Below are 26,479 nucleotides of genomic sequence, written 5' to 3' on the forward strand. Positions count from 1 at the left end.
TCATACTCTCTCTCTCCCTCTTGCAAAATATAAGACAAGGCCAGAGCTTAAATTAAAATCCTCAGGTTCTTATCTCCTTCCCACAGGAAAGCAAATCTGTGTTGAAAACCGTAAAATTAAGAGGAGAGCAAGGATAGCATAATTTAGCAGAAATTCATGGAAGAAGATTCTGAGCTATATGACTGGAGGGATAGGTCAGACACTAAGATGATACCACTTGCTAATGCAAGTTCCTTAAGGTGGTGCTCTAAAAACAAGGGAAAGTATGCAAAGGCGGGGGGGGGGGAGGAATGGCGTCTAGGAGGAGACATGACACACTGGTTTCTTTTTGTTCATTCGAAACAAGAAAGGCTTATTGCGTACAGACATTTTTGTATCATATTAAATACAGCCCAAGAAATTTATTATCACATTGGTACTCAATAAAACCTGGACGAATTAAAATTCATCTATTTCCATTTTTAAAATATTTATATGTTGAACATTTGTAGAGCAGTTCACTGCGCATTGGCTAGAATCATCATTGTCTTTTATACAATGTTTTATTTGTGACTTTATTTTTTGCTGAAATAGGCCAGCATGGACTCTGTGTGTGAGGATCCCCCTCCCCTTTTTCATAGTGCAGCCCATCCATGGAAAAAGAATTAAATGATGGCACATGGAGTAATAATGCAAATGAGGCCCAGCATTTCTTTTCTTTTCTTTTTCTTTTTGCATAGACTGATGCTGTGAAAAAAGGAGTAGGAATTTTTTTGGTAACTCCAGCATTTCTGTAGCTTGAGGGAACTGCTATGTGTTACAATAGCATGGGAGCATTTTGGGGGGAGGGTTGGTAATGTATCTGATTTGATCAAATACTGAAGTCAGTGCTGATTTTTTAAAGCTATGTTTCACCATAGACAGGACAGCAAAGAAATAGCCAGGACTTTTTTTGAGCAGGAACACACAGGGACACAGTTCCAGCTGGCTTAGTGTCAGGGGGTGTGGCCTAAAATGCAAATGAGTTCCTGGTGAGTTTTTCCCACAGAAATCCCTATATGAAACAATGGTACCATACAAAACAAGCAGGCCGCCCCCCCCCAGGCTTATCTGACTCAACATTCCCTACCCTCCTGTAACTCTTTTCAGTACTTTTCCATACCTCCTGTCTCCATGCATTATCAGCTTCAGCAAGAAGCTTCTCTAAGGCCTCTTTGTTATCTAATACACATCCAGAGGCCTCAATGAGGTCACTGTCTTGAATCTAATTTACAACCTTGAATTCGCACCCATTTGGGCTGCGTGGCTTCTAACGAAGGGTTGCATCAGACATCCTCTTTTTGAAGGCATAAGCATGCTTTATTCATTATTATAGGGGTATTCATTAATTATTCAGGGATCCCCCTTCATTAGGTGGAGCTGAAGAGCTCTGACAGAAACTGCTCTTGAGAGGATCAGCTATGAAAGAAGTTGTGACTGACTCAAGGTCACATATACAGGTGTATGTGGAGGAGAGGTGAATCAAACCTGGTTCTCCCAGATAAGAGTCTGTACACTTAACCACTATACCAAAGTGGGTCTCATAGAGTTGCCATAGGCCCAACTCATACTGTCCAAAACCTTAGGGTTGTTAGGTCCAACTCAGAAAATATCTGGGGACTTTGAGGGTGGAGCCAAGAAATTTTACCATTCTTTAAAATAAATTTAAAAATACAGTGGTGCAATTTCCCTGAATACAGTCTTCATTTCCTCATTCCACAGCAGCTGGCTGCATTTCCACTAAATGAAAGTGAACACACCCAAAGCAGCCAAAATAAATGCAGTTTGCAAGGACATACTTTTGTAATCTCACTGGGGCAATTTACTCATGGGAGTTGCTGAATGTAACTGTCTACTGTATTTCCACCAACTTCTTCAGACTAACACAGGAAACACAGGAAACAAAAGGTTCTAGTTCTAGTGTACAATGCATGTGTTTCAATAACACTTCTTTTAAAAAAAGCTTATAAATTGATTAGCAGTTTCCAGTATTCTAATGTACAAGTTGGGATATTCTTAGGTATTTCAAAAGTGTGATGTAAATCACTGTATTTTTCCTATAATATAATTCTCCAGATAGACTGGTCACAATCTCCCATTGGCTGAGCTGACTGTCACTTAGTCTCAATGGAGAACAACCTCCCTCCAGTCGTTGACCGAGCTTCCTGTCACACAACCTTAATGGAGAGCAACCCCCCACCCTCCAGTCATTGACTGAGCTTCGTGTCGCTCAATCTCAGTGGAGAGCAACTCCCACCCACCATCCCCAGGACAGACAAGGATTGAGCCACTACTTCATAAAGGAGAGAAAGAAACCCATTCCTCGATTAACTGAGGGAAGAGGGAAAGAGCCAGAGAAGATCTTTCCTTGATTGACCGAGGGCTCTTTTCTCTCCTCCTCTGGAAGGGAAACAGCCAGACACAGGGGCATCCTGTGGCAGCAGATCAGTTGAGGGGGAGGGAAAGCAAGAGAGAGAGAGAAGTCCTGTGCTTGAGACCAACAACATTATCAGAGAGAGTGTGTTGATCTGAAAGGTGTAACTAAAGATCTCTGAGGGAGAACTCATTGGGGTCAATCCTGATTAGGGCTGCCAGTTCTAGGTTGGTGGAAAATTTTATGGTGCAGTTTGAGGAGAGAAGGGTTTGGGGAGGGGAGAGGCCTCAGCTGAATAGAATGCCACAGAGTCCACCCTCCAAAGCAGTTATTTTCTTCAGGGAAGACAGATGTTGCCTGGAGTTCAGTTGTTATACCAGGAGGTCTTCAGGCTCCACCTGGAGGCTGGCTACCCTAGGCCTGGCTGCTTGCTCTTGTTCAGCAGCAGACCCCTGTGACAGCCATAGGAGTAAGGGCTTCAGAGCAGGGTCTGCCAGGGAGAGAGAGAGAAGGTAGGGTTGCCAATCCCCAGGTGGGGGCAGGGGGATCTCCCAGTTTAGAGGTCCTCCCCTTGCTTCAGAGTCATCTGAAAGTGGGGTGGGGAGGGAAATGTTTGCTGGGCCCTCCATTATTCCCTGTGGAGACCAATTCCCATAGGATATGATGGAGAATTGATCTGTGGGTATCTGGGGCTTGGGGGGACTGATGGACAGCTGAGTCAACCTCAAGCCGGCTACCTGAAAACCCAGCTTCCACTGGGGATCGAACTCAGGTCATGAGCAGAGCTTAGGACTGCAGTACTGCAGCTTTAACACTCTGCACCACGGGTCTCTTTTTCTGAAGTAGAGGCACCAATTTTTCAGCATAGTATCCAGTGGATTGCTATAAATCTGCTGTGACTTGAGGGCAGTTTGCATACAACATGAATGTGATGGCTTTTCTTTGGTTTTGTGCATGCACAATGGTTATCAGTGCTTTTGTTTTGGTTGCAGTCAAACAAAGTACCAGTGGTCCAGCCTTCCCATGCGGTTCATCCTCTCACCCCACTTATCACCTACAGCGATGAGCACTTTTCTCCAGGGACGCATCCTTCACACCTTCCCTCAGATGTCAACTCAAAACAAGGTGGGACCTTAATTTATTTCAGTCATGGAAAGGGCATTAGCACAACAGCCATTCGTGTTTGATGTGAATCCTGCATTGTCAAGGGAAAACACTTTTTAGTACTATTCTTAAGGGTTTTTTCCTAATCAAGAAGCCAAATACCTGGATTTTGTCAACATTCTACCTCGTTGATAAAATTTGTTGATGGCTAATTAATAGGAAACAGAAAGTGAGTATAAATGGGCAATTTTCGCAGTGGAGGGTGGTAACCATTGGGATATTAGTTGAAAATCTGAGACTTTTATGGTGTAGATCAGAGAGCCCATTATCTTGGATTCTGAAAACATTATGGCTAGATCCCTACTCGCTACTGGGTCAATTGCTTTTTAACTTGTTCATTAATGATTTGGAGTTGGGAGTAAGCAGTGAAGTGGCTAAGTTTGTGGATGACACTAAAATGTTCAGATGGTGAGAACCAGAGAGGATTATGAGGCACTCCAAAGGGATCTGTCAAGGCTGGGCAAGTGGGTGTCAACAAGGCAAATGAGGTTCAGCGTGGCCAAGTGCAAAGTAATGCACATTGGGGCCAAAAATCTTAACTATAAATACAAGTTGATGGGGTGTGAACTGCGGAGACTGACCAGGAGAGAGATCTTGGGGTCATGGTAGATAATTCACTGAAAATGTTGAGACAGTGTGCAACTGCAATAAAAAAAAGGCCAACACTATGCTGGGAATTATTAAGAAGGGAACTGAAAACAAATCAGCCAGTATCATAATGCCCTTGTATAAATCAATGTTGAGGCCTCACTTAGAGTACTGTGTACAATTCTGGTCCGCACACCTCAAAAAAGATATTATAGCATTGGAAAAAGTGCAGAAAAGGGCAACTAGAATGATTAAAGGGTTGAAACACTTTCCCTATGAAGAAAGGTTAAAACGCTTGGGGCTCTTGGAGAAACATCAACTGAGGGGTGACATGATAGAGGTTTACAAGATTATGCATAGGACAGAGAAGGCAGAGAAAGAAGTACTTTTTCCCTTTCCTCACAATACAATGGATACTCAGTGAAATTGCTGAGCAGTTGGGTTAGAATGGATAAAAGGAAGTACTTCTTCACCCAAAGGGTGATTAACCCATATAATTCACTGCCACAGGAGGTGGTAGCAGTTACAACCATAGACAGCTTCAATAGGGGATTGGTTAAACATATGGAGCAGAGGTCCATCAATAGCTATTAGCCACAGCGTAATTGATGGAACTCGCTGTCTGGGGCAGTGATGCTCTGTATTCTTGGTGCTTGTGGTGGTGGTGGGGGGAAAGCAGTGGGAGAGCTTCTAGGGTCCTGGCCCTACTGATGGACCTCCTGATGGCACCTGTTTGTTTTGCCACTGTGTGACACAGAATGTTGGATTGGATGGGCCATTGGCCTGATCCAACATGGCTTCTCATGTTCTTATGTTTGTGAAGCTGCAGTTTTAGCCCTTAGCATCCCTTGTTGTACCAAAGTATTACAGCACTGATTGTTTATAATAGCTGTGTTTTGGTGGTTCTTCAAAGAAGAGAGAAGGGTGATATCACCTTTTCTTAAAATGTGCTTCATATTTCAGTATTATATTAAATGTTAAATTTCATCTACAGTTTGTTTGTTCAAGAGTAAATCTGATGTTAATTATTGACACAGTATTAGTATATCTATATGGACCCTATTTTTGGATACCTAAATTCAGAGACTGAAGCTGTGACCAGACAAGACAGATCTTTCTACGAACCAGAGAAAACTGCCAGGTTTGCAGAAAACTCTGAAATCTACAAAAAGGGTTGGGGAGGATCAAACACTCCAATATAATAGAAGCAGACCCTGTACCTTTAAGAAATGATTGCCATCTGAGATCTTGGTGTGGAGGTTGTAGAGGTTGCTAGGCAACCACAACAATATTCAACAATATTGTCAGCTTTCAAACCTTAGGTTCTTTAATTAGCAGGCAAGGGCCTTCCAAAGGCTGTTTTAGCCTGTCAGTCCACCCCTGCTCCCCTCCCTTCTGTCTTGGAATGAGGAGCTCATTGGGGCCATAGCAGACAACTTGCTATCATGAGATTTGCACAATTTACCCAGGTTTGGTGGTGGCCATTAGATTACATAATGTCCCACAATGCTTCTGGGCCCAACAGTAGCACCTGCCTATTTGAGTGACTTAGGAGGAGGGAAGAGTTCTGATTGTCAGAGGTAGTGTAAGGGTTAGAGTATCAGCACTGGCAGACCCAGGCTGAAAACTCCCTGGCTGACCTTGGATCAGCCATTCCCTCTGACAACCCAATTGACCTGATAGGGTTGTTGTTGTATGATAAAGTGGAGGAGAGGAGAATAATATAAGCTTCTCTAGGTTCTCAGTGGGGAGAAAAGTGGGGTATAAAGTAAAAATAATAATAAACCTGAAGACTGGGGAAGACAGATAAAAGAAAGGTTGGCCGGGGAGTGGGAGATGACAAGGAAGCAGGAAAGGGGAGAGGATATGGGACTGCCAGGAGGAGAGAAGGAAGAAATAGTGTATGGAAGGTGGCACAGAGGGAAAGTGACTCTTGCAAATCCTTGTGAGTTCTCCACTTGTCTTAACTGTATATCTAAAATACACTCAAAGTAATTTTGACCACTTCCTGACTTCAAATATGTCCACAGAAGTAAGAAATCAGTTCAGATTAAAATCCTGTTGGCTTATAGAATTTGCAGGTTAGCACATCTACAACCTTTATTTCAAAATGCATGCACCACTCTTTCCCCAAAAAGGACTCAAATGATCTTGGAGCTGTTATGTTTTGCCAGTCATCCCTGTCCATTAAAATTCCAAGAATAAGAGGAAAGTATATCAACCTGGGTTTTGCAGCATTTGCTCTATATGCATACCAACATACCTGTGGGACTGACATATTTGTAGAACCACCTCTCCCCATATGAGTTCCAGAGATTATTGTGATCAGCCATCCAACATCTTTTGGCTATCCCTGGCCCAAAGGATGTCCGACTTGCCTCAACCAGGGCCAGGGCTTTCTCAACCCTGGCCCCGACCTGGTTCAGCTCCCCATGGAGATTTGGGGACTTACTACCATTCCGTAGGTAAGTCCTTACTACCATTCCGAAGGACATGCAAGACGGAGCTATTCCACCAGGCTTTTGGTTGAGGCAAGCGGGCGTCCTCATTTCACTGTTTATACCATCTATTGTCCTCCCCTACAATGAATATTAATTTGCCATCTTGACTATTAGATTCGGGCCAACATCTATGAGATCTATGTTTTAATCTGTAAAATGTGCCTGCACCGCCTATGTGGTATTTTATCTTGATGTGTTTGTTTTTGACTATTTTATTATTTTAATGTTGGTTTTAACTATTTTATTATGCCTGTAATCCACCCTGAACCCGTTATGGGAAAGGGCAGAATATAAATCTACAAAATAATAAAAATAGTAATAATACAGCGGCCAGTCAGTTGAAGATCAGCTTCTACTTGGAAATATCAGTAGGTCAATTTGCAAAGTTACCTGGTTTGGAAAAAAAACCCAGATTCTGTGACCCTGGTTTTGGCTTAGCTTTCTCCCTCAGAGGTTGTCGGACATCTCTGTGGGTTATTCCTACTGTTCCTTCAGGGAGGCAGGAACACTTTTTTCACCTTCCTGTTGGCGCCTTCGGAATAACCCCGCCCTCAGTTTTGTTCCTGCCTCTACAGGGAGCAGAAGCACAAGGCTAGGCTCAGCCTTTTTTCTCTGTTTCTTTTTCTAAATTTCCTTCCATATCTCTCTTTTCCACATCTATTTGCCCCTCCTTTCCTTCTGCCTTTTACTGGCCAAGACTTCTGAGGAAACTTACCCGGGTCGTTCAAAATGGCCTGCAGTAGGGACGGTTTCCTATCTGACGAGGAGGGAGAGTCGCGCGCCGCGCTTCTAGCAGCGATGACTCACGCCGAAGGAGCCGACTTGCCTTCGCGGCTTGTTCGCGCCCTTCCCGACGCGGCCGCAGAAGACTCAGCTGCTAGCGCCAAGAAACGGCGCGTAATGCAGGCCCAGGCTACGCTCCTCGAGGCGGCAGAAAGCAGCGGCGGCCATTTTGGAAGTGCGGAGCATCGCTCTCACACCTTCCACCCCCCAATAGCAGGCACTCCGGAGGATCGGAACTACCTGCACACGCACATCGACGGCTTCCAGGCTGGGGGTAACGTACAAATGGGCAACCCTCTGAACCCAGAGGCTATGCTATTTATTAGAAGAGCCATGCAGGAAGAAATGGGCTCCTTTTGCGCCCGTATGGGGCTTCTCCCTCAGGGGCCAACCCTTTCTTCAGAGCTTCCCCATTCCTTCTCCTGGCCCACCAAGGCAGCGCGGAAGGCCCCAGTGCAGTCTTCCCAGTCCCTATCCTTTGAGCCTGAGTCTATGGCATCTGGCTCTGACCAGGAAGACAGGGAAGAGGGGGAATGTTTCTCTGAGGAGGAACAGGAGGAGGTCAAAATTCCTGAGCAGGCTAGTCGTTTCTTCCGTCAGGAAGATTACCAGTTTCTACTGGCCAAAACGCTGTCGGCTTTAGAAATTCAGGAGGGGCCCATAGACGAGGAAGCTAAGGGGGCTAAGTCTAAGAAGTTTAAGTCTAGAACCAGCGGAAATTCTGAGTTCTTGCCCAGGGGGGAAACGTCTGAACAAGTCTTCCCTTTTCCAGAATACTTTGAAAAACAGGTTAGAACAGAATGGGAAAAACCAGCTTCTCTTAAGCAGTTTCCTCACTTAGTGAAGAAGTTATATGCCCTGCCTGCTTATACCAACGAGTTGTTACAAGCTCCAACTGTGGACGGACCAGTAGCAGCTTTACAGTCCTCGGGACTGGTTTCAGAGGATGGCCAGGGTTCTCTTAGAGATCCCCTGGACAAAAAAGCTGAGGCGACCTTGAAAAGGTTGTATGAATCTGTGGCCATGATAGTCAAGGCGTCCTCTGCGGCCTCCCTGGTTTCCAGGGCATCCATCGTCTGGGTACGCAAGTTAATCCAGATGCTACCAGAGGATAGCAGACGCATGTTAGAAGGTGCCTCACGCATCCTTAAGGCAGCGTCATTTACAGCTGATGCTACGTTAGATATTCTAACATTTGCTTCCAAGATCATGGCCTCTACCACTGTGACTAGACGCCTTCTGTGGCTTAGGGCCTGGCAGGCTGACTTCCTCTCTAAGTCCACGGTGGCAGCTTATCCTTTTCAGGGGCACCGTCTCTTCGGGGACGTTTTGGACAAGATCCTAGTAGAGACTAGGGATAAAAAGAAGGCCATGCCCAAATCCATCAGGAGGAATGAAAAGAGGGGCCCTCAGTCCTTTCGGACCCAACATTCTTTGGCCAGATATCGCTCTGAATCCAAAAAGTTTAATTGGGAAACACCAAAGAGCTCCTTCAAAAGAGGTTCATTCGGCTCCAAATTCAATCGCAATAACTTCTCCAAGATGGACAAGCCTGACAGAGAGGCCAAGTCCAAGCAGGCATGACTACAGTCACTTACCGGTGGGAGCTCGACTACTCCACTTTGCAGAGACCTGGGAGACCTCCCAGGCAGACCAATGGTCTTTAGAAATCGTGCAAGAGGGGTATTCAATAGAGTTCCATCGCATTCCACCAGACAGATTTGTCAGGTCTCCTACCCCCAAACAGACACACAAGCTTCTCATCACCACAAAAGTGATTCAACATCTCATCGACATTCGAGCAGTCGAGCCGGTCCCAGGGTTGGAGAGGGGGAAGGGAGTGTATTCCATCCTTTTCACCATACCCAAGAAGAATGGGGACTGGAGGGCCATCTTGGATCTCAAGTTTCTAAATCGCTACGTCAAAGTATGTCACTTCAGGATGGAAACTTTGAGGTTCATTATGGACTCTCTCTTGACAGGGGAGTACCTCACTTCCATAGACCTGACCGAAGCTTATCTGCACATACCTATCCACCCTTCCCATCGTCGATTCCTAAGGTTCGTGGTACTCAATCAACACTACCAATACAGGGCCTTACCTTTCGGTCTGTCAACAGCGCCCAGAGTTTTCTCCAAGATGTTAATACATCCGATAGCCCAGCTGAGGAAGCAGGGGATCCACATTCACCCCTATCTGGACGACTGCTTGGTCAGATCCAGCAGCAAAGAGAAATCTCTTCAGGGTACATCCCTGGCAATTCAGTGCCTTCAGTCACACGGGTTCCTGGTGAACACAGAAAAGAGTTCACTTCACCTGACACAGAGACTGGAACATCTAGGTGCAATGATCGACTCCACCTGCAATTCGCTGTTTCTGCCTCTGTCCAAGGCCAAGTCCATCAGGGATTTGGCTACCAAGGTCATCCAGAGCAAATCAGCACCACTGATGTTGCTTGCCAAACTAATGGGACTTTTGATATCGACCATAGACATGGTTCAATGGGCCAGATTCCACTCCAGACCTCTTCAATTGTTCCTACGACCATTTCAGCTTCAGATAATGGAGAGAAGGGTCTTAAATCTGTTAATTCCTTTAAAGGTCAAGAGGAGTCTGCTATGGTGGACGGATCTGTCTCACCTTCGCCAGGGCAAATTGTTCCATCCTCCTTCTTTCCTAGAGCTGTTCACGGACGCCAGCCTGGGGGGCTGGGGGGCCTCTCTTCAGGACAAACCAGTCCAAGGCAGGTGGTCACACACCGAGAGTCTACTCCCCATCAATCTTCTGGAAATCAGAGCCATACCCCTAGCTCTGGTGGCCTTCAAGACCCAAGTGTTCCAGAAGCATGTCCTTGTCAGAACGGACAACATCACAGCCAAGGCGTATCTGAACAGCCAGGGGGGTTCCAGATCCTCGCAATTGCACCGGGAAGCATCAAGGATTCTGACATGGGCAGAAAAGAATCTGGCCTCTCTCAGGGCGGAACACATCAGAGGCCAGGACAACATACAGGCAGACTGGTTAAGCAGACAGGAAATCTGCGAGGGCGAGTGGGCCCTCAGCTCAGACATATTCGATCTCATCTGCCAGCGTTGGGGTCAACCAGAGGTGGATCTGTTCGCTTCAGATACAAACTCCCAGTTACCAAGGTACTTCACAAGGTTCTTCCATCCAGAGGCCGAACAGACAGATGCCCTGTCAGCCACCTGGCCTCCAGGTCTCTTGTATGCGTTTCCTCCGGTCCCTCTCATTTCTTGAGTTCTGCGGAGGGTGAGAGTGCTTCAGGCGGAAATCATCATGGTAGCTCCCTATTGGCCACGGCGTCCGTGGTTCTCAATGTTGACAGAGCTATCAATAGACCTCCCGATGTCGCTACCAGTTTCTCCCGACATGCTCCATCAGGGTCCGGTGTGGCACCCCGACCCGGAGTGGTTTCATCTGACCGCGTGGAGATTGAGCGGGAGACGTTCAGAAGTCTAGGTTACTCACCGGAGGTGACGGATACTATGCTAGCGTCAAGAAGACCCTCCACAGTCCGCATATACAACACTACCTGGAAGGCCTTTGTCCGGTGGTGTCGTAGAAAAAAGGTTTCCTCGCTTAATTCCTCAGTGGTGGAGATACTAGCATTCCTACAGGAGGGACTAGAGGCCAAGTTAAAACCAGCTACGTTAAGAAGGCAGATAGCTGCCCTGTCCACGGTTTTACCGGTCGTGGGAGGATACAGACTATCTCAACATCCTCACATTCAGTTGTTTTTGCAGGGGGCAAACTTGAAGTCTCCTCCGACGGTCCATCGCTTTCCATCTTGGCGGCTCCATACCGTTTTATTAGCGCTTACTAAGAAACCATTTGAACCTCTTCGAGAAGTGGACTTAAAATGGGTACGAATGAAAACTCTCTTTTTAGTAGCCATTACATCGGCTCGTCGGGTTTCGGAACTGGGGGCCCTCTCAGTGAAAGCGGGTCTTTGCGTGTTTCACAAAGAAAAGGTGGTTTTGCGCACAGACCCCTCTTTCATTCCCAAGGCTGCTTCTAGGTTCCACCGAGCACAAGAAATCTATTTACCCACCTTTTGTCCAGATCCCAAACACCCAAAGGAGGTAGTCTGGCATACTCTAGATGTGCGCAGAGCCTTGAAGATTTTCATTCTAAGATCGGAGTCAATTAGAAAATCTGACTATATGTTCATTAACATTTCTCCTCCTAGAGCTGGAGACAAGATGTCTAATTCTTCAATTAGTACAGTTTTGAAGGCCTGCATTAGCGAAGCTTATAGGGCATCAGGGTTACAGGTACCTGGAGGAATCACGGCACACTCGCTTAGGAGTGCCTCCACAAACGCGGCACTGCTGAATAGGGCTTCAGTCGAAGAGGTGTGTAGAGCTGCTACTTGGTCCTCTCCGTCTACATTCATAAGGCATTATAAGATACATTCCATGGCATCAGCAGATGCAGCATTTGGAAGAAAGGTATTGCAACATGTCCTGGGGGAAGTCAGCGATGAAGACGCACCCGATTAAAAGGGGACTGCTCTGGTAGGTCCCACAGAGATGTCCGACAACCTCTGAGGGAGAATGGCCCATTGGACTTACCGTGAGGGGCCCTTCTCCTCAGAGGTTCGGAGGACATCTCGCCACTCCCAGGTTCATTTCATCGCTTAGGTTTCTTTTTACAGCCTATCTCCCTTGTACTGTGTTTCTTTCAGTATTATTGGAGTTCAAGTTTACAGTTTGCATTTTAGTATGAATTGTTAGTGTGTTTATAGTCCTTCTAGTTAGAGGGAAGACGATACTGCTTTCGGAGTCCCACAACTGAGGGCAGGGTTATTCCGAAGGCGCCAACAGGAAGGTGAAAAAAGTGTTCCTGCCTCCCTGAAGGAACAGTAGGAATAACCCACAGAGATGTCCTCCGAACCTCTGAGGAGAAGGACCCCTCACGGTAAGTCCAATGGGCCGTTCTGTTGCCTGTTAAATTTGTAATCTTGTAAATTATCATCCACTGCATCAATATTATGAAGATAATTTATTTTCAATAGCCATGAGTGTTGTACTCTGATTTGTTTCTCTTCCTTGATGCTAAGTGGAAAAGGTCTGGCAAAATAACTAGGGTATCCAAACATGACTGAACAAAACTGATTCTGCTGGCATACGTGCATAATCCTGATAGTATCAGCCACATCACTTAGGGATTCACTAGAACCAGGGCTTTTTTTGAGCAGGAACACACAGAAAAGAAGTTGTGGCTTGCTTGGCATCAAGGGTATGGCCTAATATGCATATGAGTTCCTGCTGGATTTTTTTCTACAAAAAAAACCCCTTTGTGAAACAACAGTGATGTCAGAAGGTGTGGCGTAATATGCATATCAGTTCCTGCTAGACAGTTTCTTTTTTAAAAAGCCCTCACTAGAATGTGAAATGGCAGGCTTGGTGTGTGATCTTGTAGGTCGAGTTTTGAGAAATTAGATCTGTAGAGAGCAGGAGGAAGCAGGGAGCTGTTGACTTGACACACTGAGAAAGCAATCCTAAGCAGGTCTACCCAAAAGACTTCTCATGTGAATTCAATGGGTTTTAATCCCGTTGGAAGTGTTCCTAGAATTGCATTCTCAAAATATTTGTGCTGGGCATAGTTAGCTAAGACAGCACAGATATTTGAGTGTTTGTAACAAACATTTCATTTTGGAAGCTTTAGATAAAAAGAGAATGAGCCACATGCATAAGTAAGCAGTAGAAATTGGTCCATTTGACATTGTTATGTGAACACCTTACAAATACAAATAACACACTTGAGAGAACTAAGAAGAGAATAAGAAGTCTTCCCCTGCTGAATGATAAATCTGACCATCTGTCAAGTTCTTGCGAGTTTTAATCCGGATTCATCAGCAGACAATTGACTTGATGTTTTATCGTTGTTGCCCACTGAGAAGAGCTTTCTAAAACTGGACCTTTCCCCTGAGTTTCTCTTTATTTTATAGTAGAGGTAGCTGAAACCATAGGTGGTACACCAGAGCGCCAGTACTTGATGGGCATATTGCGTTATATGTGTTTCAGGCCTTTTGTTGTGGGTGTCTAATGGCAGAGGCAATTTAATGCAGTGATAGAAGTTGTATGGTTTTTGAGTGGATATTGATAACATTGGATGGCATCATATGTGGTAAAACAGATCCGTCTTTTGCTATTATTACCCAAGACATTCCATAATTAGGTAGACAGTGGGAGATTGCTTTTTTTCCTCCTAAAGAGGAAATAGAGTAGGTTAACAGAAATGGATCTTCCTCTTTTAATTCATGGTGCATCACCACACGGGAGGACTGCTGACATTGAGCTAAAACCCTTTTAAAAAGTGGAGGTGGAAATAAAGATTACTAAAATATAAATTGACCATTAGTTTCCTTTTAGCTGTAAGCCAAACTAACACTTAGAAAACCCCAAAAGGAAATAGGAGCAGACCCCAGGTAATAATGTCAACTATCTTATTTTTGCTTGGCTGATAAACTGAAAACCAACCAAAGAGTATGTAAATCTTCATGTCTATTTGCCCTGATAGCTTGAGTTCCAGATGAAATAGTTATGTTGACCATTGCTTTTGTGTGGTGCATATAAGGAGATGGGAGATGGAAGTAAAGTGGGTCAGAATTCAGATGATTCTTTTTTAAAGTGAGCGACAGGAGTTGGTGAAGCAAATTGTTCATTGCTCAGTAGCAAGCAGACGGGTGGCTATTTCAGACCTGTTCTGTTTGCAGTGTAATGTGGGTATTGTACTGTTCTGTAATGTAAATCTTTTAAAATGACTAGATCTCTTGTACAACTTCTAATTTCAAATAGCAGGCTTTTCATATAAAGCGAGATCTGTATATTCACTAAATAAATCAATGGTTTAGTGGTCTCTGTGACCATAATACTGTGTGTCTCCTTGGGGTATGAGATTTAGGTACAGCATGAAAACCATGAAGGCTCATCTGGGACTAGGATTAGTTTTAATCCTTGAGGTGGCTTTAGAGTTTGTACCGGTTTTTGTGTTTTGGGGAATGAGAGCTGATGGATCATTTCCAGTGGGACTCTTAGCCCATTGCAAAAAAAATACTAACCAGTACAAAAGACTGACCTTGGCGCCCACAAGAGTCAACTTGATGAGAAGCTTAGTTGGAGCTGGAGCGACAATCAGAGGCTGTATGAATCATATCAAGTGTGACCATTACAGGCCTGAAAACGATTCTTAATTAACCACCGATCCTCTGTGGTAGCAAATTTCTAAAATCTATGAGTCACGAGGGAACCACAGAAAATGTACAAGTAGCAATTTACCTAATTTAATAAATCCTGTGCTGCTTGCTGTTTGGACTGCTGAAGCTCTCCTCTTCTTCCAGTTTCTCCTTTTATATGATTTATTTCAGAACAATTTCTCGAAGACTTAATTGCAATAAACTTATATTTTATATTTATGGATTGTAGATTCTTTCTCTCTTTTTAAATGTTAAAACACTGCGAACAAATAACAGTGAAATGTTTAAAAAACAATGAATTTCATGGCTAAGATGCAAACAAAACCAAACCTTGTGACATAAGCTTTTATACATGAAGAGTTCACTCAAGCTGGAAGTCTGTTTATGTGCCCTGAATCTGGATACATAAAATTAGTTTGGTTTATAAACTGGAGCCCAGAAGGGGTAGCACAAATGAACACAGATTCTAGTCTGATTATCATCCTGATCAGCAAATTTTTGTTGTTCAGTTGCACAGTCAAGTCCGACTTTTAGCAACCCCATGGACCAAGCCACGTCAGGCCCTCCTGTCCTCCACCATCCTCCTCTGAAGTCTGCTCAAATTCATGTTAATTACATTAGTAATGCTACCCAGCCATCTCATCTTTTGCTGTCCCCTTCTTCTTATGCCTTCTGTCTTTCCTAGCATCAGGGTCTTCTCCAGTGAGTGCTCCCTTCTCATTTGATGGCCAAAGTATTTGAGCTTCAGCTTCAGCACCTGACCTTCCAGGGAACAGTCAGGTTTGATTTCCCTTAGGACTGACTGATTTGCTCTTCTTGCAGTCCAAGGGACTCTCAAGAGTCTTCTCCAGTACCACAGCTTGAAAGCATCTATTTTTCTGCGCTCGGCCTTTCTTATGGTCCAACTCTCACAGCCATACATTACTACTGGGAATGCCATTGCTTTGACTATATGGGGAGGGTAGGATTAATAATGTCTTGTGTAAAACTGATATGCCACACAAATGAGCACTTGCCAGAATTTCTCAAAACAGGACAAACCATCTACAGTGCACATTTTGTTTTTCTATAATAAAAGGTTTCCCACAATAGTGGTATTCTTAACTGTCTCAGCAATATTGCTAATCGATCCAGTCACACACTGAGCCAGGAAAATCTGCCTAGTCTTCACAACCCTACTTCTGTTCCCACTCATCTACACACATGATACCATTCTTCACAGACCAGAAGGCTTACTTTCTGGTCTGATTCAAGAAATACTAATATTATCATCTTTGTGTTTCAGCAAGGAGACATTCCACATGGAATGTAGTTACAATTCCAGCCTTGAATATTATACTGACTGTATCTGTCATAGTGCTTATGTTGATATTTAAAAGCAGTTTTATAAACTCATTGGTGCAGAATATAATAGTATCCATAGCATCAAACAGTTTTGATGTCTCATTCCAAGGCTATCAAGGGGAATGCTGTGGTCATCGCAAACAGCAGATTCTATATGGGAGCCTGGGTGCTCTCTCCAGCCCTGTTCTGCATGACACCAGGTTTCGACTCTCTCATGAGGCCCAAAGAAATTAAGTGACCTGTTCAGACTTTCTAAAGAATTTCGGCAACAGGTCTATGTCTACCTGAAGGACCGTCTCTCCCCGCACGTTCCCCAGAGAGTACTGAGGTCGGGATCACAAAACTTCCTTACTGTCCCTGGGCCGAAAGAAGCCCGCTTGAAAGCTACAAGAGAAAGGGCCTTCTCTGTTATGGCCCCTACATGGTGGAATCAGCTACCGGAAGAGGTGAGGGACCTGCGGGACCTTGTTCAGTTCCGCAGGGCCTGTAAAACAATCCTCTTCCGGTTAGCCTACACCTAGCTTGAGAATTTTAATGCAACCTGCCAGATCTCTGTATATATTGGAATATTTATTAATTTTTATGGTTTTATCTGTTTTATCTGTTTTAAAGTTATTCCCTTACATGTTTAAATATTGTTTAATTTATGTTGGATCTAATGCTGGAAGCCGCCCTGAGCCACTTGTGGGAAGGGCGGGATATAAATTCTAAATAAATAAATAAATAATACAGGCCAGGTTTGAATCCATGCTCTGACATGGAAGTTCACTGTGATGTTGGGCAATCATACTCACTCTGCCTATATGGAGGAGGGGGGAATTATGTAAGCTTTGGGTCCCCTTCATAGAGAAAACAAAATTCTTTCAGGATGTCTGGAAGATTCCTTTTCTGGACTTCTCTGTATAGCTGTGTGATGCCATAATACCATTTTTTATACTGGCAGCCAATTAACTACTACAATTATCTATATCAGGGGTGGCCAACAGTAGCTCTCCAGATGTTTTTTGCCTACAACTCCCATCAACCATGCTGGCTGGGGCTGATGGGAGTTGTAGGCAAAAAACATCTGGAGAGCTACCATTGGCCACCCCTGATCTATATGCTTCCAGAACTACTACAAGATTCATTGTTTCCTGCCAAGATATAAGTGTATTTGGTCTTGCATCAGGAATTCTGATGTCTGCCATACTCACTTGGGTAACTGAAGAAACAGATGAACAAGGCCAGATTATTATTTTGGAGCATCTGCTCCATGACAGGCCCATAACAGTATGCTACTCATCACCTACAGATCCCAGTGAAACCTCTCCAGCACATCATGAAGGCTCTACAATCCATTCTGAAAGCTGATCATACCTTCTCACAGGTCTTTTATGGGAGGTCTGTTTTTGCTTATAGTCAGTTTTCCTGTCCAGTGTAGCTCATGAACAACACTGGGCCGCCTGTTGAACAAGATGCTTTGCCATTTATGTAGCCCATATTTACGAATGAAGATAAATGGATCCATTCTGTGAATTACAGTGAAGTTAAAGAAAATGGGAGGGGGAGTTTATTAGGCTCCCAGGACATTGTTGCAAAAACTGAAGTTTCCAAAGACAGGTTGCCAAAGGGTGTTCTTTTGGGAAGCTACTGAAGCTATTGTGATTCATTGTCAAATTTAACACTATGGAATTTTGTCTTGAAAATCCTAGATAGGTCAATAAACAAAGTAACCATTCCTTTTTAAAAGCATGTTTATAAAGTTATGTTGTGCCTATTCATCACCAGTTGCCACTAGCAGCTGTTACATCCATGCTGATTCGCTCATGCATTAATTTTATTAGATTCATTGTTTATTACTCTGTGCTCTGCTTTGCACTATGGTGCACAGCTGTCCCTTGCTTTACTTGACATTTTGGACTTGCTTTGTAAACCATGCTCACTTCTCACTTCCCAGTCACTTCTCTCTCTGAACTGAGGTTATGCATGTTACCCACTTAGCTTTCATGCATTAGAAGAATAGGGTTGTGGCAGGAGAAAGCTTATGTCACAGTAAGTCTTTACATCTTTAATATGTCACAGACTGTGTCTTGTGTATGTTACATCCCCTCTAGAACACGAAACAGAAAACCTGGTGCTTAAGAGTTTATACTAGCGATTTTTACAATATGTTTTAACTGAAAAACAGTCATTTTATTTGTTCTTTGGGTGTGTGTATTTAAACATGTTATCATATATAGGAGAAACCCTGGAAGGCACTTGCACAACTGCATTCTGTTCTGGAACTTAATTCTTTCTACTTGCCCCAATTTATCATGACACCCATTCTTCTTCCTCCAGTAGACTTCTTTCACCCATATATTTCACAACCTTGAAATCTGAGAGCCACACTAGATGAAATCCATGTTCGGAGATCCATGATCAGATCTTCTGCAGGGTGTTTCTTCCAGGGGTGGAATTCTAGCAGGAGCTCCTTTGCATATTAACCCACATCCCCTGATGTAGCCAATCCTCCAAGAGCTTGCAAAAAAGAGCCCTGTAAACTCTTGGAGTATTGGTTACATCAGGGGTGTGTGGCCTAATATGCAAAGGAGCTCCTGCTAGAATTCCACCCCTGGTTCCTTCCATTCAAAAGAGTCCTGGCATAAAGCTATGGCTCTATGGGAGGGGTGGGTGGCAAACTGTATTGTCTTAACTATAGAGTTTTATCTTTATACCAGGACTTTTTTTGAGCAGGAATGCAGTTCAGGCTGGCTTGGAGTTGGGGTGTGGCCTAATATGCAAATAATTCCTGCTGGGCTTTTCCTACAAAAAGCCCTATGTGAAACAATGGTGATTTCAGGGGGTTTGGCCTAATATGCAAATGAGTTACTGCTAAGCTTATCCTACAAAAAGCCCTGCTTTATACTATTTAACCCTTTGCTGTAATGAATTTAAACTAATGTTCTGATTTCAATAAAACTTATAGCTTATATGTGAGGGCCAAAACAACCTAGAAGTGCACAACCTTGATTTGGGGCAGGGGTGGGAGCAGAGGGGCTTTAACTCTTCAATCCTTACTTTGCTGTGGTAATTGAAGCTGCCTCTCCTCACATTGGTGGTGCTTCAAAGGTTTAAAAGTGAGGGATTAAAAGCTGATAATGGTGTGGGGATTCTTTCTTTTTGTTTAGTGAAGCAGAATAATTAAACTCTATTTCATGCTTCCACATAGTCTGGATCAGGGCCATGCATGCTTGGAGTTTACTGCTTATTTTCGCACTGACCTTCAAGTAGCGCGACCACCCTCTTCACACCGGAGGATCTGCCCGGATTTCGCACAAGAAGCGCCGGCGCACCCAAAAGAGCCGGCTACTTCCGTCGCGAAACCCGCTCAAACGGAAACCGCCAAGAAGCAGGAAAACGTTTGAGCGGGTTTCGCGACGGAAGTAGCCGGCTCTTTTGGGTGCGCCGGCGCTTCTTGTGCGAAATCCGGGCAGATCCTCCGGTGTGAAGAGGGTGGTCGCGCCACTTGAAGGTCAGTGCGAAAACGCCCAAGATCATCATGCCTGCTTTGGTCCTTCATATGTGGAAATATGTATCAATCCACTCCCAGCACTGGAAATTCTTTAATTTAGGAACAGATGTTTCATCCTTTGTCACTAGAAAAACTTGGTATCTTTCTTGACTTTAACTCTTCCTGTCTGACAAACAGCTGAAACTCTCCTCAAAAGATAATGCGATTTGCACCTTTGCTTTCCTTCCAGATCTCTTGTGTGTTATCTGCCTTAATTCTAGCTTTTCCCAACAGAAGGTTAAAGTGTAAATCCTAGCCCCTCAGAGGTGATCTCTTTAAATATAATCCACCCCAAAATATAGTTCTTGTTTTTGTGGAAAAATCTTCTCTACTCAAACAGAAAGCTTTCTTTCAAGAAAGCCAACATTTATTCTGAAGCAGAAATTTAGCTTTGGCAACAGGAAGGGCTGAGGAAAATCACCAGGCCCATCATGATGGCTTAAATGTGATTTCCTGTTTTAACTTGCCTATTTTGAGTTATTTTTTCCTTTTCTTTTGTATTTGGGTACCAGAGTAGACTATCTTGAACTCTTGTTCTGATTTGCATTCCAGGAAAACCTGTCCCAGAAGCCTTGTTGCTTCAGCATGATTTTAGAGAGAGGGAAAGGTAGCTTGTCCGACAAGGGTCTTGTATATGTACCCCCAGTTCTTTCTTTTTAAAATTTCTTCAGTCTTGGGGGGAGATAAATGAGTTGCTGACAATGTATTTTAATTAAAAACTGTGTGGACTGGCCTGGACCTTGGCCAAGGTGATTCTGATCCATCACAGGTTTTTAACCTTTTCTTCTTGCATGATTTCCCTGTTATAAATTATTCCCCCATCTGAAGATATTTGGCCTTTTGTGAGAGGAAGGACATACACAAAACAGATCTTAGTTTGACCCTGATTATCTGCACAATTTGATTTATCATTCTTCCATTCTTTCAAGCTCCCACTGCAGGCACTTACATTGGTGCAGAGGAAAGCCACACTTCAGTTTAAAACGTGCACCGAAATCACCTTACAAGAGACTCCTATGAGGCCTCTAGGCTGCCTTCAATGAGTATCGGGAGTTACTGTATAAAAAAAAGCTCCTGGCACAGACATCACAGTGTTGTGTCAACTTATAATATATATGGGATAATCTGACCTCAAGATGTCCTGCAGTTAACAGCCTGGACTGGTAGTGTTTTGCACGCATGGAGTTATTGACGTAGTATGCTTAATTCAAACAAAGTATGCTTCCCCCCTCTTCCTGACACCAGGTTGCAAACACCAATGTAACAGCATGTTTTGAATTGACTTCAAATGTGTGTAAATTGGAAGACATGTACCTCCTAACTTCTCAAATAAAGCTGAGTTTTAACAATGGTAAACAGAACTTTGCCCAGGTTTTCATGATTCCAAGCAGGCTTCGTACATTTAATCCTTTCTGAGCAATCATTCTGTTCCTTTCTTATGCTTTTTAATTTTTGCAGTTGTTAATAATCTCTCTAGCCTTCTAAACACAATGAAAACAGTGAGGGATATAGGTTAAGAGTTATGCCTTGATCTCTGTAGAGCTGGCTCACACCTCCTGTGAGACTTAGAGCTTGCTGGATTCCACTACCACTGCTGCTTAAAGCAGAGGCTAATTTAGGAAACAGACAATTTTTAAATTGAAATATGTAGTATTTAAGACTGTGACACTGTTTATTGAATGAACTGGATTTAAAGCAGTTCCTATAAAACAAATGACTTTAATTATTGGTACCCAATAAATTTATTTTCTTGAGGTTTGGGTAGACCAAACTTGTTTCTGTCCAGCAAAAGTGCTCCATTTTGCATGGGCTGCATCCCAAGTTTAACTGCTGCTATAAAATAGTAGAGTAATTCAGATAAGCCCACAACAAAGGATTTTTGTTTGTTTGCTTAGAACATTTCACTCCTGCCATTCAACAAAATAATTCCATAGATGAGAAAAACAAGAAACATGATTAACACCCAGAAAATCAATATTGGAAAGTAATAAAAACAGTAGAATGCAGAAATTAAAACAGTCAAAAGGGTGAGGAGGAGGGAATTACCTCCTGCCCAGTGTCTGGGAGAATAAACCCTGGGCGTTTTCGCACTGACCTTAATCAGCAGCGACGCCCCTCTTCACCGCTCAGCATCGGCGCGGATTTCGCACTAATTGCCGCGGAGCACCCGGAAGAGCCGGAAAGTCCCGCGGCTTTTGCGGCGCAAATGGAAACTGGTTTTTGGCGGTTTCCGTTTGCGCCGCAAAAGCCGCGGGACTTTCCGGCTCTTCCGGGTGCTCCGCGGCAATTAGTGCGAAATCCGCGCCGATCCTGCGCGGTGAAAAGGGGCGTCGCTGCTGATTAAGGTCAGTGCGAAAACGCCCCTTCATTCACTACTGCCAGAACTTAGAGAAGATAACAGGTAAACAAATGTCAAGTGGGAGTTTCAGACTTGGGTGCTGTAACAGAGAAGACACCTCCCATATCCTCCTTGCTTCAGAGGACATTAAGAGAGAGTAGAGCCACCATCAAAGATATTCATAACCAGGCGTATAGGAGGAAAGCCTGGTTCCAAACTAATTAGGGCTTTAAAGGTAAAAACCAAGGTTTAGGATTGATCCTAGAAACAAAATTGGTGACCAGTTTCTCTGAGAATTGGTGAAATGTGTTCCCCATAATATATGCCAGTCAGCCTTGATACCATAATTTAATTTAATTTGGATTTATATTTGGTCCAGTTATTGTTTCTTAACAATCTTCAATGGCAGTCTAGAAAACAATATAGTAGTTTAAGAGTTAAATACTATTTATAGCCTATTTATAGCCTGAGTGGGGTAGAATAATTTTGAATTCGAATATTTGAAAGAAACAGTGAATGCAGTTGAAAATTTAAAGATAATCCTCTCTCACAATGTTCTTAATTTGTTGGACTGATGATGGACTCTTTTCTCATAGTATATGATATGTCGTTTTACATTCTTTCTTTTTTAACAGGCATGTCCAGACATCCTCCTGGTGATATGCCCACCTTCTATCCTTTGTCTCCTGGTGGTGTTGGGCAGATAACACCACCTCTTGGCTGGTAAGAGCCTCCTACTGCTTTTGAAATGTGTGTGCATGCTTGCATCTGTTTTTCAGAAAAACGAATTGTAGCATTTTCCTTCTCCAAAAATGGCTTTTCTGAATTTTGAAGAAAAAAAGTACACCTTTGCAAAGGAATTTCAAATTTTAAACAAACAAAATAGCAATTGGGTGCAATGAGCTTTGAAGTTCAGATATTGGTGGCTTGACTGGGATAGGAAATAAGTGTTAAACTATCTCAACTGGTATTTTGAAGAGTAATGTACAATTAATGAACCATATAGCTTATCTGCTGGCCAGTGGGGGAGATTTACCCTGAAAAAGAATGATGCCCAGTCAGTGTTGCACTGATGTGTGTATCACTTCTGATGTGACCCAGAAGTAACATCATCACGTCAGTGATGTTGGGGCAGTGCTCTGGTATTTGGACAAAAACTCCATGGCTGAAGTCAAATTTACTCTAGAGTTTTGCCCAAATACCAGGGCATTGCCCTGGCATCACTGTGTTGACATCCTGTCTGGGTCATGGCGGAAGTGATGCAGACATGTCACTGTAATTTTGACTGGGTCTCCTTCCTGCTCCCAGTAAGTCCCTCCCATCCTATCCCCTGCCAGTTGCCAGGAGGGACCTAGCAATCCTAGCTGGAACACAGAAAGAAAGATATAGCATAGAGCACTTTCTGACCTGATAGTTGCGGTTGGCTTGCTCACATCTTGATTTATGTTGTTGGCTTCTCATTTGAAAATACAAACTCCAACTCATCACTTGCAGTCAACTAAGACCTTTGTGACAGATGGTGTCAATAAATGTTTGCAGGAGTGAAGCATTGGGGAATTGGAGGATATTAAGAGAGTAGAGCTTCCATCAAAGATATTCATAACCAGGCACATTAGGGAATAGGAGGAAATTTTCTCAAGCCATTAGTCAGCCTGCACTATGGCCGTTTTCGCACTAGCGTTTGCTCCGTCGTAGCGCCCCATTTACCTCCGGACTAATTTGCGACTGCTTGCCAGACCTACAGATAACCTATCCAACAGAGTTGCCAGCCTCCAGGTAGTAGCTAGAGATTTCCCATTATAACAGTAGATCTCCAGGTGACAGATCAGTTCACCTGGAGAGAATGGTTGCTTTGGAAGGTGGACTGTATGGCATTATACCCCATTGAAATCCCTTCCCAAATCCCAACTGTATCAGGCTCCACCTCCAAAATCTCCAGGTACTTCCCAATCTGGAGTTGGCAACCTTAAACATATAATACAACGCAACCAGAACTTTAAAAACAGATTGTTGACTGCTTGGGGAACAGCTGTGTGTATCTGACTTAAGTAAATCATCTCCCAGTCTTGTTTCCTATCAAATCCATCCCTAAGAAGAAATTATCCAGGGGACAATACAGAACTTTTTAGGGGAGGAAAGTGATCAACTTCAAGGTGGAGCCTGCAGTTTTTCTGGTGGTACAGTGCCCAAATCAGGAATTTCCCAAACTGGAGTTGGCAACCCCAGAAGGAGATCATGGCATCTTTTTGGGGGGTCATTCTGGGAGAGGGCACATTGTCATGCCACCAACTGGCAGAACTACAATAATGCATCTGAAATTAAAATTTCTTATCTGTTAGGTTCGCATTTTTAAACATTTACTAAAAGGTAAAGGTAGTCCCCTGTGCAAGCACCAGTCATTATTGACTCTGGAGTGTCGTTGCTTTCACAGCAGACTTTTTATGGGGTGGTTTACCATTGCCTTCCCCAGTCATCTACACCTCCCCCCCCCCAGCAAGCTGGGTACTCATTTTATCGACCTCGGAAAGATGGAAGGCTGAGTCAACCTTGAGCCAGCTACTGGAAACCAGCTTCCGCTGGGATCGAACTCAGGTCGTGAGCAGAGGGGTCTGACTGCAGTACTGCAGCTTTACCACTCTGCGCCACGGGGCTCTAAACATTTACCACATGTGTGTTTTAGAAAGGAGCTACCCACACAAGGGGGAAGGGGCAAAATAGAAATAAACTAACAACAACAACAACAACAATAATAATAAATGTGTAAAGAAAAAAAGTGCAACTTTTCAAAACACATATTGGGAAAGAATTTTTTTAAAAGAATGTGGCTCCCATCCAGAAGCAGGCTGCACAGCCTTGCTCCTGGGGATCGTTTTGCCTCCTTGCAAGGAGGAGGAACGGACAGGGCAGCATCAGAGGTGGAGGCGGAGCAGGCACACCTAAAGGTGGGCTCCACTCCCTCCTCTCAGTCTTCACCTCGTGCTCGGCCCTCCCTCCTGCCCTTGATGCAGTGTGGGCAACCGCTGGTTGCTCAGTTTTTGGGGACCGGGTAGGAATTTTTTCGCCACTTCTCTTTCGGCTGTAGGAAGTGGTGTTTTTCGCCTGCCTCACACTGCTTGTAGAAGGGATTGTGGAATTGGCTGGGGTGTGGCTGGTTAAATAGGTCGGTCACTTTTAGGTTGGCTGGGTTTTGGCTATTAGCCACAGTGTGTGTGTGTGTGTGTGTGTGTGTATATATATATATATATATAAATTTTTTGCCACTGTGTGACACAAGAGTGTTGGACTGGATGGCCATTGGCCTGATCTAACATGGCTTCTCTTATGTTCTTAAACTTCCGTTATGCAGCTCGGTGAGCACCTGTAGCACCCCAGTTTTGGGGTACGGGGTCTCGCTAAATCATTCCTGGACTGTGCGGGACGGTTGAGTGATGAAGCGGACTGCCTTGGGTTTGCATGGATTGATTCGCCCGTTAGCCATGCGGCTAGGGGTTGGAACTCCAGGGCATAACCTTTGCTAGGCCACCTGGGTACGAGCCGTGTATTTTGGCCAGACCTAGGGGCAGAGTGGCTCGCCTGTCATGCGGCAGGGGAGGGGTGTTTCGTCCCCTGGCCCTGCCGTGCTGCCTGTTATGTTATAGCCCTTGTGTTAATGTAATAAAGAAAGAAAGTGGCCCTTTAGTTACCCAAACCCTCGTGTCAGACTCTTCCTTCTGTCTGGGGGAGGGGGGGGCAAAAGAATGATGTCTTTTTGATGCTGCTTTTCGATGAATTGAAAGATTTTTGCTGGATTGTATTCCAACTTTTTGGGTTGACTTTGTCCTCAAATGAGTTCTTAATGCTAGGATTTTTGCAAAGAGTGACAAATGGAAGTGGGGGTGGGGAGAGATACAAATAGAGAAATCTTTGATACATTGCTTTTGTGCTGTGCTTACCTAACTAAACATGTAATTCAGGATTAATATTAAGTTTTTTGCTTTTCTCACCTTGGAGTACTGGCCTTCTCTACTCGCCCATGCACAGAGCTTTATTTAAGTGTGGAGACTGTCATGGTGAGCATAATAAAGGGCCAGCAGCTTTGGAAATGCCAGTTTCTTAAAACATTAAATCTGTCGATCAATAACTCTGCTTGAATTGAATTGAACGTAGTCTTTCAAGGGCCGATCAATTATTCTCTCTGAAGTTTGTTACTTAAGTGTGTTAAATCCTGCTCAGAAGTTGCATCAATGCAAACTGCAGGAAAAGACAATGTAAACTAAGCAGAAAAAGTTCAAAGTAGCAATCAATTTGTGCAATAGGGATGACATTCTGTACAAGCAAACTTCAAGCTGAAGAGTTTTTCTTTTCATTTTTGCTCTTTTAATATTATAGCCAAGATATTTAGGTATTTATTGTAAATAAAAATTAAATGTCTAGTCTTCCTAAACTGCCACCATCTTTGTGTGGAGACAGGTGATATGCCCCTCTTTTTTTCCAAAACAATTTTGATAAAGAGGGGTTTTTTTTGTAAGGTCTGGCAGAGTTTTGCTGTCATCTATATAATATTTTTAGGTTGTAGAGCAGCCATAGTTAATCCCTGTCATGTATGCCAAATAGAACACTTCCGGCCATTTTGCT

At 43.8% G+C, this 26,479-nt stretch overlaps 1 protein-coding gene across 6 annotated transcripts in view; it reads left to right on the forward strand.

Moving 5' to 3' along the window:
- The window catches only part of LEF1 (lymphoid enhancer binding factor 1), a 146,440-nt gene that overhangs the window by 81,986 nt on the left and 37,975 nt on the right, over positions 1–26,479 (forward strand). For all 6 annotated transcript variants that reach the window (XM_060246940.1, XM_060246941.1, XM_060246942.1 and 3 more), the window contains 2 exons: positions 3,385–3,517; positions 22,501–22,588. In XM_060246940.1, coding sequence (XP_060102923.1) covers positions 3,385–3,517; positions 22,501–22,588 — 221 coding nt within the window. The remainder of the gene's footprint in view (positions 1–3,384; positions 3,518–22,500; positions 22,589–26,479) is intronic.

This window comes from Heteronotia binoei, chromosome 9 (genome assembly GCF_032191835.1).
Source record: "Heteronotia binoei isolate CCM8104 ecotype False Entrance Well chromosome 9, APGP_CSIRO_Hbin_v1, whole genome shotgun sequence".
NCBI lineage: Eukaryota > Metazoa > Chordata > Lepidosauria > Squamata > Gekkonidae > Heteronotia > Heteronotia binoei.